Genomic DNA, 15,435 nt, shown 5'->3' on the forward strand with positions numbered 1-15,435 from the left:
AAAAGCATTATTTACAATAGCTAAGATATGGAACAGCCTAAGCGCCCATCAACAAATGCAGAAATGAAACATGCACTATATATACACACTAGAATATTACCCAGCCATAAAAAAGATGGAATCTTGCCATTTGTAACCTGGGTGGACCTTAAGGGTATTACACTAAGTGAAATAAGTCAGATGGAGAAAGACAAATACCACTAGATTCCACTTAGGTGTGAAATATAAAAGCAAACACACAAAAAGACCCGGAATAAATGAACACACTAAGCTAAACCAAAACAAACATGTAGATTCAGAGAACAGAGCAGGGTCACAGAGGGGAATGGCCAAGAGGACTAAAGAGGACCAACTGTATGGTGATCGATGAAAACCGAATTTTCGGTGCTGAGACTGCAGTGAATACAAAAGTAGAAATATAATGCCATATACATGAAACTTACGTAATGTTATATCAGTTTTACCTCAAGGTAAAATAAATGTTGAGGGCTTCCCTGGTGGCTCAGTGGTAAAGAATTCACCTCCCAATGCAGGAGACACAGTTTCCCATCCCTGGTCTGGGAAGATTCCACATGGCTCGGAGCTACTAAGCCCACAACCCCTTTGCCTGTGCTCTAGAGCCTGGGGGCCGCAGCTATGAAGCCTGCACGCCCTAGAGTCCATGCTCTGCAACAGGAGAAGCCGCCACAATGAGAAGCCTGTGCACTGCAACTAAAGAGTAGCTCCCGCTCGCCGGAGCTAGAGAAAAGCCTGAGAAGCAATGAAAACCCAGGACAGCCAGGGAATACAATTAGAAAAAATAAATAAAATTTAAAAGTTCCGTCTAAATAGGAAGTATTATATTTTGAAATATGTCCAGGAAGGCAGAGACATACATAATAACAGTAGGTAAACCATCTTTAATTTTTGCCAAGAGTGCCGATTAGCCTTCTAGCTCTTTTGGTTATACTGTAAGGAAGAATTAGAAGTAGTTACTGATTTGAGAGGAAGTGCTTCTGCGTAGAAGTCCTAGTCCTTTGGGAAGAATTCATCATCGTCTTCTGCCCTTGGGGAGGGGGAGGCCCACGATAGGTCACTGTGCCCCTGAACTTGAGGACAGTTCCGGATGGTGCATCTGGATTCCGAGGCTGGCTGCTGTTGGTGGCCAAGGCTTGTAGCGTCACTGCTCATCCCTGCAGGGCATCTTCAGGAGAGTCCACAGATGGACAGTCATCTGGGAGAAGGGTCACTTTGTGGGGAGTGGGGGGTCGATTTCCCATTTGTCACCATGCTGGATGCTTTCTTGACAACTTTATTTTCTGATATCAAACTAGTCCCTTTGGTCTTGTTCATGCTTTTTCTCAACTGATACATTCTTCTGAGATAAACAAAGGAACATGTCTGCGTATGTCAGATATTGCTTGCTATTTCAGCTACTCTGGCAAGGCAGCTGACATCACGGTGCACGGTAAAGTGCTCGCTGATGGACTTGGGATGATCTTGCTTTGACACTGAAGCCCCCTCCTCCCCTTCCCTTCCCTCTTTTTGTTGTTGGTCAATTGCTAAGTTGTGTCCTACTCTTTGAGACCCCATGGACTATACCTGCCAGGCTCCTCTGTCCATGGGATTTCCCAGGCAAGAATACTGGAGTGGGTTGCTGTTACCTTCTCCAGGGGATCTTTCCAACCTAGGGATTGAACTTGTGTCTCCTGCGTTGACAGGTGGGTTCTTTACCACTGAGCCACCAGGGAAGCCACCTCCATCAATTCAAGGGTCTGAGATGATCTATGGGATCAGTGGGGCTGGATGTCCCCAGGGATGTGGCACCAGGAGAAAGTCACCCCAGGAAACACATCAGAAAGTCACTCACAGCTGACAAAGGCAAGACAGCTCTGTCCACCACACAAACAAAGTGTAATAACCACAGGAAATAGTCACACCTCACTGAATCCTGCTAAGAAACCCTAAGTAAATATATGAAGTCAAAACATCTGTAATATCCTTGTGGATCACAGTGTAGCCTATAGGACCATTAAATGGATAATTTGTTATTATAGAAGATATATCACTATATAGTAATAGATGAAATTATGCTAAATATTACTTAGGAGACCTGCTTTCTCTTCTGTTAAATCATAATGCCAGCCATACTGTTGTAAACGCTATACAAATGTTTATCCGTCAGTAAATGATGTAAGACACCAATTTCATTCCATTGTGAGTCTGATGGTTTTACTTAACCCTTCTGATGTTGGGATTGTCACATACAGGGTGTGGGACTGCGTGGATTTCCTATCCCTGTTGGGGCTGCTAGTTATGAAAAGTGAAGGTTTGTGCTCATCTAGTTCATCATTTATACCTAGCACAGTGCCTGGCTTGACAAGTTTTTTTTTTTTTTTTTAATGAAAATTTGTTTCTTTTTTTTTTTTAATGAAAATTTATTGGTGAAGAAAATCTGGCAAATATATATATTTATATTTGTATTTTGGTGGGCTCTGAGAATTGTGGTCGGGAAGTCTGTGCACGTCTCCCGGGTCCGGTTCTTCCTGCGCAGTGGTTGCTTACAAGCCAGCTTGTCTAAATCCAGCCTCAGACCCAGCCCTTTCTCTGGCCCCTGTGTCTGTGTGGGTATCATCATTCCTTTGTCTCATCCCTGTGTCTGTTTTTGCACAGTGTGGTAAGGCCATGAAAATCTCTTAGGAAGTTTTCTTTAGAGATGCTTCTTGCACTCAAAACGCTACCTTCTTTAGTCTCTCTCCTTTAATATTGACCTGCTGGTTGATCTCTCCATTTTACCCCTTCTCTCTTTATCCAGGCACTTCCTGTTCAAGAATCGAAAGTGCCTCCCTGCAGTCTGTAGGGAAAAGGCACACACCTTGGTCTCCATTCTAGGGGACACTGCACCTAGTTTCCCTGCAGAGGCTCAGGCTCAGTTGTTTGTTACTGTCCGCCTACCTGGCCCTCTGCGCCTGCCAAGCCTACCCACGACTCCCAGCGGTCCCTGTTTGCTGTGAGCCCTGGACAGACAGTCCCCGCTCTGCTCACTGGACGTTTAATCTCTGTCCCGTTTAATGTGAGTTACATTTTCAAGCGTCATAGGTCATCCCGCACAATAAATTATTATGAGGATTTGACTTTGGCTTCGTAGCTCTTATTCTGAAATTTGGACAATGGTTGCCTTAAAATGCAAGATGAAATTTAAAAAGGAAAAATTATCCATCTTATGTTGATGGTGAAACACAAACAGATACAGAACCCCAATTTGGGCATCCCTCAGACACTTAGAGTGAGAGCTTCAGGCTTAAAAAATAGTCACAACCTAAAAGTTGAGAGTTATGTTTTATTCTGTGGAAATTTTTAGGACTTAAGCCCAAGAGGCAGCATCTCAAGTAACCCTGAGAGAACTGCTCCAAGGAGGTGGCAAGGAGGAGACTCAGAATATATAGGAGTTTTGCAACAAAGGGCAGGTAGTCTGAATATCAAGAGATTATTGTTAATTAAAGAAACCCAGATGTCTTAAGGAATTTAGCGCTTTGCTGCATATGGGATGATGCGAGAGTCTGGGCCCACTGAAATCTGTTCTTTCATAGGCACCTCACATCTGGGGCCAGCATCCTGTGATTTGCACATCCTGAGCCCCTCGGTGCTCCCTGTAGGGAGTGGCGGCAGCCTGGCAGCTGTTGATGGCAGGTATTTTTCTCCTTCCTGAGTTCCCTGGAGGGCTGGGATCACTGATGAGTGTGACATCCTTGTTTATAGATATGGCAAGAAGTATTCCAGTTCTCAGGGTTGGCGTCTACTTTGTCTCCCACGTGGCCACGTGAACCTCTGGGACCCCCCACCCGCAGATGCAGGGCTGCCTGCTCTGCAAGGGGGCCCCTGGGGATGTGCCCTGGCCGTGTGCTCTGCGGGGACCACATTGTGCTTGCGTCGGCTGGCATGTTTAGCCCTGGAATGGTGGTTCTGCTCCTGTCATGTGGCCTGCCCCAAGTCCAAGGGCATGATGGCCCCAAACACACCAGTACACTGAGGCGCCTGTAATGGGTTCTGGAGGGCATGTGGCTCATGTCACAGCCTGTCACGGGGGAGGGTCTTCTCGGAGGGTGACCACCCTCTGCCACTCAGTCACTTGGCTGTGCCATCCAGCTGCTCTCGCCTCCATGTGTAGGACAGTCGGTGCCATCCCAAGGAGGGGATGCCTGTCACCTCGGCCCTGGGGATGCTCTGATCCCCCTGCAGCGCTAGGGGTGGGCAGCCCTTCCCGCAGGGACTGGCCATTTGTACCTGGTGAGATGGTGCCACAACTGTGCCTGGCATACTGACCCTCGACCCTGAGCCAGGGCGGGAGAGCATCTGGCTTTATTCATGACGTGAATACTCTGGTTACCAGATGAAGCGGCATTGTAGGGCATGATGTCCCAGCTTTTTGCTTTGTGTGGGAACTGACATAGGCAGGTTCTAATTTTTAATTTTGCCAAATAAGGGCATTAATGAAAATCTACTCATCTCATATTCTGTCATAAGAGGAAAAAAAGAGCCTAAAATTACTGCATGAGATGTTATTAAATGGAATAGATTTAGCTTTGTGATTCTTATTTTCCTCCGTTCACTGAGACTGGGTGAAAACTGGTCCAGGAACGGGTCCCCTGGTGCTAAGTGTGGGAACCATGGTTCTGTGACCCATGTTCATTTAGAGAAGTTTTCGGTCCTGTTTTAGTTTGGTAACTAGGGCACCCTCTCCCCCTCCTCCTTCCCTTATCGCACACGTCTTTGCAACACCCTCAAACTACTGGCGGTGATGGCTTGTCTCTAATGATTTCCTGTGTGGGTATCTTGTCCCTTCCAGCCAAACCGTGATGCTAGGTAAATAGAAGGCACTGAATAGCTAATCATTTGAATTTATTTCTGTAACATATGCTGGTCTGCTGTTTGGAGGACTGCAGGCTACTGATGTATGTGTTGTGGGTATGTGTGTGTGTGTGTGGTTGGAAGTCAGCTGGAGTCCTCTATACGCATAGGAACATAAATGAAGGATGCGCATTTTTGAGGAATGAGGGCTTCTCAGGTGGCACTAGTGGTAAAGAACCCGCCCACCAGTGCTTGGGGTGGAAGAGACGTGGGTTCAATCCCTGAGTCGGAAATATCCCCTGGGAGGGGGACATGGCTACCCACTCAGTATTCTTGCCCGGAGAATCCCATGGACAGAGCAACCTGGAGAGCTGCAAAGAGTCAGACACGACTGAAGCGACTTAGCACGAAGCACAAACGAGCTCTGCCATAAGAAAATAAGCCTGCGGAGCTTTCTCCATCTTCCTGTCTGTTTCCTGCAAAGCTCGCAGGATGGACTCCCTGTTTCGTGGACGTGGCCCTACATCTGAGCCTCTTCAAGCTCTCCTCATTTTTCATGATTTAGTGATTCTGCAGGGTGTAGCCAGTAGCTGAGATTCTCCCACAAAATATCAGAATTGTTTTTCATTTTAATGTTTTTTATTTTTAAAATGTCATAAAATATTTCTCAGAGTGACAGGTGAACTTCAATATTTATGACTATCTGATTGCTCTAGCAGTTTAGAAAAAAAAATTAAAAAATGAGTCCTCAAGTAAAATTTAAGTGGAAAAGATTAAAATTCAGAATTATGGACTTTTAAACATTTGAATAAATACTCTCGGCTGGGAAATTTTATGTGCCAGTCCTAGTTTCCTTACACTTGACAGTCCTTGAAAAAGGACTTAAATTCTTTCTGGAAAATATATAGACAGTGTTATTTTTGGAAGATAAACTTTTCTGTATCAGCACAACTCCCCCTACCCCCAAAACTGTCCACCCGCCCACCCCCAGCTTCTAGATTTCTACTTTTGGCTAAAAACCAAGCATGAGTGGGAAGCATATGAGTGGGTGGAATGGGTGAACGACAGAACATCATTATCTTTGGGATATTTTAAACTGACACCCACACGGCTGGCTTATCGGTATGTGCTCAACACTGTTCAGTCACTTCCATTTGGGGACATTCTCATTGTTTTCCCGAATGAGTTTTCAGGTTCAAGTGTATTAAGTCTTATGACTGAATTAGATTCTCTTTCCTTACCCCAAATGCAGCTGTTTAATTGCTTTGTGATTTTGTGATTGGCTTCTCTTCTTCAAATAATATGTTCCTCTAATGATTTAATAGATTCTGTTATTCATGCCTGATTAATCTTTTGGGAGGGAAGAATAACCTGTCTCCCTCCCTTCAAGGTGTATGTAGTGTAACTTTATCACTATCAATTCAAACTGCCATAAGAGAGGTTATGGATATGCCTGAGAAAATAGACACCGTTGAGACAAATAATCTCAGAAAGGGAATAAGGCAGGATCCTCTCTCCCCAAAGGAGACTCACTATACATGAGAATTTTATTAAACTTCATTAAAATGTTTATATCTTAATAAGACCTGAGACCTGTGGCATTTTATTGTCTTAGTGTTTTTCTCATTGATTCATTCTTTCAACACATCTTTGTGAGTGACACTGACTCTTGTTCTAGGTGCTGGGAGAATAGTAGCAAAGAACTCCAAGAAAACTTCTGGCTTTGCGAATTCTAATGAACTTTTTCTTTTTTTTTTAAATAAGCTTATTATGTGAGCTTACTGATGTTTATATAAAAGACTTGATTATATATTGCAGCCTTATTATTAAAGAAGCCAGCGTGACTCATCTGGGATTAGATTCTTAGGGGAACATAGTGCAGAGGGTGGTGGTAAAACACCCCTTTTCAGACCTGGGGTCTGAGCGGTAGCGGGCATACGTTGTGGAGCCTGCAAGTGACAAAGGGGTGAAGAGAAATGACATGGGAAACAGGAAATGTCAGTATTGTTTACAGTAGATATTGTGACCACATTCTCCCAAACATTCTAAACAGCAGAGGAGAAAATCATCCTTGTGTTTGGTCCAAGGAAAAGCTTTTACTCAAAACAATATCTAAAAAAAAATCCTGGACTTGGCCAATTTTGGGATTTTTCAGATGAGGCAAAACCTTAGGCAGAGCCGACCTCGTGTACATGCATGCTACAGTTCTGAATGAGAAGAAGGCAGAGTTGGGGAATACCTTTCTCATCTCCCGTTTACCCTTTTCTGCCTCTGACTTACTTAAAATCTTTACCCCCAGCCCACATGGCAGGGTTTAGACCTGGGATTAAACCCCTACTTAAAAATGAGCCACTTAGCTAAGCTTCAGTTTCCTCATCTAGGAAATAAAAATAAGAATATTAACTTCAGAAGGTGTAAGTGAAGATTAGTTATAATCATACTGGTGCTTGAAGATTAGTTATAATCATACTGGTGCTTTTTACTCTGTTGGGTCCAGCTCTTTGCGACTCCATGGACTGTAGCCCACCAGGCTCCTCTATCCATGGAATTCTCCAGGTAAGACTACTGGAGTGGGTTACCATTCCCTTTTGTAGGGGATCTTCCTGACCCAGGGATTGAACCCAGGTCTCCCACATTGCAGGCAGATTCTTTACCATCTGAGTCACTATATATACATATAAATATGATATATGTGAAAGTGCTTTGATACAATTAATAATAAGACAGCATCATAACTACTACTTCCTTAAGGAATGAAAGTAAAACTCAGAGAAACACAGGAAGCTCTACATTAAAAGCCTGCCACATGGAATTGCCATGGGGTGGGTTTGTTTATTGATCAGATGGTGCCTTTAATTAGATCATGAGTGAGGTTTCACATTCTGCCCATGGAAAGCCTTATCAAACCCGGCTCATTCAGATCCCCAGTTACTCACTCTCGCCAGGCTGGTCCCAGATGGAACTTTATAAGGGACGTACTTCCTGTAGATATGACCGACCCTGGAACATGGAACGTCAAACATTTCTCCTCCACACATCCAGACCTACAGAGGGGAAATTGGAAGTGCAATAAAAGAGAATAGTGCATTTCATTCAAAAGCCCCAAATTATTAGTAAGAGTTACATAAAATCTTAAAATCTCTTAAAGTCTCTGTATCAGTAATTTCTACTTATTATCAATAGTTAGCCAGGAAAATAAACCCACATTTTCATTTTTTTTTAAATTTATTTTTTTAACTGGTGGGAAATTGCTTTGCAATTTTGTGTTGGTTTCTGCTACAGCAATGCAAATCAGTCATATAATATATATATCACTTTCCTCCTGAGCCTCCTTCCGCGCCCCCATCCCACCCTTCTAGGTCATCGCAGAGCGCCAGGCTGCGCTACCTGTGCTACTTAGCAACTTCCCACTATTTTACCCGATAGTGTATACACGTCAGTGCTACTTTCTCAATTTGTCCCACCCTCACCTTGTCCTGCTGGGTCCACAAGTCCATTCTATGTGAGGTTCATCAGTACCATTTTTCTAGATTCCGTATATACGTGTTAGTTTTTCTCTTTCTGATTTACGTCACTCTGTGCAAGAGACACTAGGCTCATCCACTTCCCTGCAACTGACACAGATGCATTCTTTTTGTGGCTGAGTGCTATTCCGTTGTGTATATGCACCCAGACTCTTTATCCATTTACCTGTCGGCGGACATCTCGGGTGCTTCCATGTCCTGGAGATTGTAAACATAGCTGCAGTGCACATTGGGGTCCCTGTATCTTTTAGAATTGTGGTTTTCTCAGGGTATATGCCCAGGGGTGGGATTGTTGTGTCATTTGGTATTTTTATTCCTAGTGTTTTAAGGAGTCTCCATACCATCTTCCATAGTGGCGGTATCAGTTTACATTCCCACCAACAGTGCAGGTGGGTTCCTTTTCTCCACATACTCTCAGCATTTATTGTTTGTCGAGTTTTTGATGATGGCCGTTCTGATGGGTGTGAGGTGATAGATACCTCATTGCAGTTTTGATTTGCATTTCTCTAATAATGAGTGATGTTGAGCATATTTTCGTGTGTTTATTGACCGTCTGTATGTCTTTGGAGAAATGTCTGTTTAGGCTCTCTGTTCATTTTTTGATTGGGTTGTTTGTTTTTCTGATATTGAGCTGTATGAGTTGCTTATATATTTTGGAGATTAACCTTTGTCAGTTACTTTGTTTGCAATTATTTTCTCCCATTCTAAGGGTTGTCTTTTCATCTTGTTTATAGTTTCTTTGCTGTGCAAAAGCTTTTATATTTTATTAGATCCTACTTATTTGTTTTTCTTTTTATTTCCATTCATCTAGGAGGTAACCCCACATTTTTAAAAGTTCAGATTCATAAAAGTATACAACCAAAATATTAGTTCACTAAATCCAGTTTCCATAGACATGTTGACATTTTAAAAAGTTGTAGTAGAATTTTATTACAGCTATTGCATTACATTGGGGTTTAGTGGTTGGATGTCTTATTTATATAGGTATTTGTTTTGACAATCTTGTGGAATAATTTGAGGAAATAACATTGGAATTTAAGTGTCAGTTAAAACTCTAAAGTGTAAACATGAAGTTTCTAAAACTGGTGAATGAATTAAAGGACATACGTATATCCATACTTTGCATCCAGATTCTGAAACTTTCAGTAGAGCTTACTTAAGAAATCCGAGTTGTGTTCTAATTTCTCCCCATCCTTGATCTGTTCTTAGGTACAGAAAATAATTGGTTAGCAATGTGAACTCAAGACACGGAAAACTCAGGCTATCTGTTAAGATGCTGTACTTAAATTTAGTAACAAAAATTAATTGGTTGTATTTTACCATGACTACCCACTTGAACCATTAATCATGGTTTTATATAACAGGCTACTTACTATAAAATAACTAATTATCAACACATAAATGCAGGCTTCATATATACTAGATTTTTTAACTGCTTTCATTGCAAGAAAACAATTTAAAAGAGAGTTAGATAATGTAACAGTTTTTTTACATTTAGTTTTAATTGGAGGATAGTTATAATATTGTGTCGGTTTCTGTCATATATCAACATGAATCAGCCACAGGCACACACATGTCCCTCCTTGTTGGACCTCCCGCCTCATCCCACCCCTCTAGGTTATCACAGAGTTGATATCACGTTGATTGGGTTGATCTGCCAGTGTCATGCAGCAAATCCCCACTGGCTATCTGTTTTGCATATGATAGTACATATGTTTCAATCCTGTTCTCTCTATCCATCTCACCCACTGTGTCTGGGGGACAGGTCTAGGGACAGGTCTTTGTTTTCCCCCTTTTCACGTTTAATCTTATACTGCTCCAGCCTCTTGCGATCTTTCCAGATGCCTGTACTATATAGTTTAGAAAGTTCACTGACCCTGCCAGCTTTACATGATCTGTGCAGAGTTCTGATGTCTTGATCCAGAACCAAGTTGAAATTGATACCATGAGTAATCCTGAATGCATTTAGAGTAACTGAGTATTATTTTAATAATCCACTTGCCTTCCCCTTGGGGTTCCATCAGCATTTGTTCACCAGTCTTACTTAGAGTGTCATTCCTCTTAATGAAGGAAGCTGGAACTGTTGACTGAAAAAATACATGCAACCTAAAAGTTGAGAGTTATGTTTTATTTGGTGGGAAGTTTTAGAACTTCAAGGCTGGAAGACAGCATCTCCCAAGAAAAGATGAGAGAGACAACCCTGGGAGAACTGCTCTGAAGAAGCAAGGGGAGCATTCAAGGTTATACAGAAGTTTTGTAACAAAGGACAGGTAGTCTGAACATCAAACGTATTTCTGGGAGTTAGAGAAAACCAGATATCCCAAGTTAAGGAATTTAGCGCTTTTCTGTGTATGGAAGATGCAAGAGTCTGGGCTCACTGAAGTCATTCCTCACATGCACCTCAGCTGTCTGGGGCCAGTGTCCCGTGTTTTCACCCCTGAGTTCCTCAGTGCTCACCGTGGGGAGTGGCTGCAGTCTGATCGGTATCAGATCATGGGTATTCTTTTTCTTCTTGAGTGCTCTTGGGGCTCAGAAATTCCCATTTGGAGGGCTGGAATTGATGATGACTGTGACATTCTTTTTTACTGATAATGGCAGAATATACTTCAATTCTCAGAACCACATGTGAGACATAAACATTTCTCTTTCCTTCTTCCAATATTTCACTTTAAAAGACATTGTGTATCTGTGTCAGGGTTCTCCAGAGAAACAGAACCAACAGGGTGTACATAGAGGGAGACATTTACTTAAAGGAAGTGGCTCATGCAATTGAGGAGGCTTGGGGAATTCATCTGCAAGGTAGACCAGCAGGCTAAAGATGCAGGAAGAGCTGCAATTCAAGTCTAAAGGCAGAAAGTCTGCAGGCGGAATCCCCTCCTGCTTGAGAATGGTCAGTCTTTGTTCTACTGGGGCCTTTCAGTGACTGGATAAGCTCTCCCTCACTATGGACAGAAACTGCTTTTCTCAAAATCCACCAATTTAAATGTTAGTCTCATTCAAAAAACATCCTCCTGGAAGCATCCAGAATAACGTCTGGACATGCTCGGGCAGCCTTTGACACATGAAACTAACCATTATGCAGCACTATTTACAATAGCTAGAACACGAAAGCATTCTAGATGAATGAAGGAAGAAATTGTTGTCCACGTATACAATACAATGGAATATTACTCAGCCATAAAATGGAATGCATTTGAGTCAGTTCTAATGAGGTGGATGAACCTAGAGCTTATTATACAAAGTGAAGTAAGTCAGAAAGAGGAAATAAAATATTGTATATTTATACCTGACCTGCCTCTTGAGAATCCTATATGCAGGTCAGGAAGCAACAGTTAGAACTGGACATGGAACAACGACCAGTTCCAAATAGGAAAAGGAGTACGTCAAGGCTATATATTGTCACCCTGCTTATTTAACTTCTATGCAGAGTACATCATGAGAAACACTCGGCTGGAGGAAGCACAAGCTGGAATCAAGATTGCTGGGAGAAATATCAGTAACCTCAGATATGCAGATGACACCACCCTTATGGCAGAAAGTGAAGAGGAATTAAAAAGCCTCTTGATGAAAGTGAAAGAGGAGAGCGAAAAAGTTGGCTTAAAGCTCAACATTCAAAAAAGTAAGATCATGGCATCTGGTCCCATCACTTCATGGGAGATAGATGGGGAAACAGTGGAAACAGTGTCAGACTTTGTTTTTTTGGGCTCTAGAATCACTCCAGTGGTGACTGCAGCCATGAAATTAAAAGACGCTTACTCCTTGGAAGGAAAGTTATGATGAACCTAGATAACATATTAGAAAGCAGAGATATTACTTTGCCAACAAAGGTCCATCTAGTCAAGGCTATGGTTTTCCAGTGGTCATGTATGGATGTGAGAGTTGGACTGTGAAGATGGCTAAGCACTGAAGAATTAATGCTTTTGAACTGTGGTGTTGGAGAAGACTCTTGAGAGTCCCCTGGACTGCAAGGAGATCCAACCAGTCCATCCTAAAGGAGATCAGTCCTGGGTGTTCACTGGAAGGACTGATGCTAAAGCTGAAATTCCAATACTTTGGCTACCTCATGCAAAGAGTTGACTCATTGGAAAAGACTCTGATGCTGGGAGGGATTGTGGGCAGGAGGAGAAGGGGACGACAGAGGATGAGATGGCTGGATGGCATCACCGACTCAATGGACATGAGTTTGAGTGAACTCCGGGAGTTGGTGATGGACAGGGAGGCCTCGTGTGCTGTGATTCATGGGGTTGCAAAGAGTCAGACATGACTGAGCAACTGAACTGAACTGAACTGATGCCTGTATGGAATCTAGAGAGATGGTACTGATGAATCTGTTTGCAGGGCAGCAATGGAGATGCAGACATAGAGAACAGACTTGTGGACACAGTCAATGACACTTTGTAGACAAATGTGTAACTCTGGATGGACAGTTGATCTAGCTGATATTTTATGAGTGGATTAACAAGACCTTTGCATCATTGTGCTCTTTTTCATTTAATGCCCACAACTCCATGACCAGCTTTACTATTTCCCCAATTATATAGGTGGAAACATGGCAGCCTAGAGGCTCCCTTGCCCAGAGCCACATAATGGGCCACATTCAGAACAGAGATATGAGTCCTCATGGTCTAACTTCAAGGTGGCCCAGCGGTAAAGAATCTGGCTGCCAAGAAGGAGATGCACGTTCAATGCCTGGGTTGGGAAGATTCCCTGGAGTAAGAAATGGCAACCCACTCCAGTATTCTTGCCTAGGAAACGCCATGGACAGAGGATCCAGGGAGGCTACAGTCTATGGAGTGGCAAAACGTTGGACACAACTCAGTGACTAAATAACAAACAGCAGCAAAAGTACATAGCTTAGGCTTTGCTGATCATGTCATCTTGCGACTACAGAACTGCTAGGAAGAACATGCATGTATGCTAAGTCACTCCAGTCATGTCCTACTCTTTGCAGCCCTATGGACTATAGCCCACCAGGCTCCCTGTCCATGGGATTCTCCAGGCAAGAACACTGGAGTGGGTTGACATGCTCTCCTCCAGGGGATCTTCTTGACCCAGTGATCGAACTCAACATCTCTATGCCTCCTACACTGGCTGGCACGTTCTTTAGCACTAGCACCATCTGGGAAGCCCTACTAAGATGAAACATGACTGTATTTCAATAAAACTTTGATGACAAAGATAGGCAGTGGATCATAGTTTGCTGGCCCCAGTTCTGTAAAATACATTCCGCTTTCAAACCCTAAAATTCAGTGATTCTAAGATAATACATATGGGAGTTTGCACTTTCCCCAGTTTGTTGCCATAATGTCTCCTCTGCCATGTGACCTTGGTAGCCACCACTGAGATGTGGGACTGTGTCCCCTGTCCTTGGATTTGGATGTGCTTGTGAAGTCTCAGTCCGATAGAATACAGCTAGCAAAAATGACCGAGGTCATAACAGGCAGCAAAGTTTCTGCCTGGTCACTGAGAACTTTGTTTTTGCAGATCTGAGCTGCCAGCTAAGAAATCTGACTCCTTGAGTTGACCCCACTGTAGAAAGTCACACTCGAGTCAACAGCCTCAATTGTTTTCACCAATGGCCAACATCAACCGCTGGGAATGTCGATGAAGGTTCCTTTAAGTCAGGGGTTCCCAACTTCTGGGATCTAATGCCAGATGATCTGAGGTGGAGCTGATGTAATAAGAATAGGGATAAAGTGCACAGTAAATGTAATGTGCTTGAATCATACCAAACTCCCCTCTCCCCACATCCGTGGAGAAATTGTCTTCCATGAAACTAGTCCCTAATATCAAAAAAGTTGGGGAACACAGTTCTAAATGACTTCAGCCCCTAGCTATCGAACCACCCCCACCTGCAACCCCAGATATTGTGCAGCAGAAATGAGTCTTTCCTTTGTACCTTTTATGAATTTGGGACCCAGAGAATCCATGAATTTGACACAATGCTTGTTTTATGCTATAGGCTCTGGATGCTTCATTATGCAGTAATAGCTTGACTGTAGCCCACGAGGATCCTTGGTCCATGGGATTCTCCAGTCAAGAATACCAAAGTGGGTTGTCACGTCTTCTCCAGGGGATCTTTCAGACCCAGGGATGGAACCTGTAGCTCTTACATTTCCTGTATTGGCAGGCTGGTTCTTTACCTCTAATGCCACCTGGGAAGCAGGTGAACTCTAACACATGATGGAAGTTTGTGGGTCACCCACAGATCTTATCTTATCCCACTGTGAGAGACACAGGGAAGGGCTGCGTGCACTGCCAGGCTATAATTCCTGGTTCCTTTGTTTCAGAAGGGGCTCTATGCCTGTTTCTTGCTAGTGGAATGGAAGAGACGTGAATGTGTGTCAGCTCTGAGCCCAAGTCAGTGAGCGTGGGCATCCTTTCCCCCTTCTTTACAGTTCTCTTTGTTCCCAGAGCCTGACTAATGGCAGAAGATCCAGAGGAGGACTCTAATCCCCTAGAAGGTGGTAGAAGCACTACATGGATCAGGTCTGGGTATCTGGAAACCTGGGTGGATCAGAGCACACGGCTGCCTTCCCAGCCAGGGTCAAAAGTGTTGCAGCAGCCTGACTGATGCTAAGTTCCTAAGGTTTGGGGAGTATTATAGCAGCTGGCCCACTCTAGTGACCTTATTTCATTTTGTTCTGTTTTTGGTCTCTTCTGACATTTTAAATCAAGTATAAAGGATTTTTAATACAATTTTATCAAAAACTCCATCGAAAAACTGAATCAAATAGCCGGAATGTTTGAGAGATTATTTCCTTTTATTAACTGTGCATTTTAAAGAGAGAAAATTTGAAAGTAATTAGACAACAGATGGCAGGGGTGGGAACTGGGAGGGCAGAGAATGTTGGGGAGTCCTGTGTGTGTAATGAAATATCAGAGGTAGGCAGGTGCCAAGGGAAAGAAGCCTGCCTACCACCCACAGCTGGGAGAGAGAGAGTTGTTGGCACAAGTGTTTAGTTTTCATAATAAGGGATCAAAGTGCTCTTAGCACTTGGTGAGGTGGCCAGTCTCTCCTGCAAGACAAGGGGGTGGTGATGAAGGAAGACAAGATGCAGCCAAGCCCTGGGGCAATGCCTCA

The 15,435-nt window shown here is 43.3% G+C and overlaps 1 protein-coding gene across 1 annotated transcript in view; it reads right to left on the reverse strand.

Annotated features, from left to right (window-relative positions):
* The window catches only part of GALNTL6 (polypeptide N-acetylgalactosaminyltransferase like 6), a 138,425-nt gene that overhangs the window by 91,204 nt on the left and 31,786 nt on the right, over window positions 1–15,435 (reverse strand). The window contains exon 2 of the mRNA XM_042243558.2: window positions 7,764–7,871. Coding sequence (XP_042099492.2) covers window positions 7,764–7,871 — 108 coding nt within the window. The remainder of the gene's footprint in view (window positions 1–7,763; window positions 7,872–15,435) is intronic.

The sequence above is a fragment of the Ovis aries genome, chromosome 2 (assembly GCF_016772045.2).
Source record: "Ovis aries strain OAR_USU_Benz2616 breed Rambouillet chromosome 2, ARS-UI_Ramb_v3.0, whole genome shotgun sequence".
Classification (NCBI taxonomy): domain Eukaryota; kingdom Metazoa; phylum Chordata; class Mammalia; order Artiodactyla; family Bovidae; genus Ovis; species Ovis aries.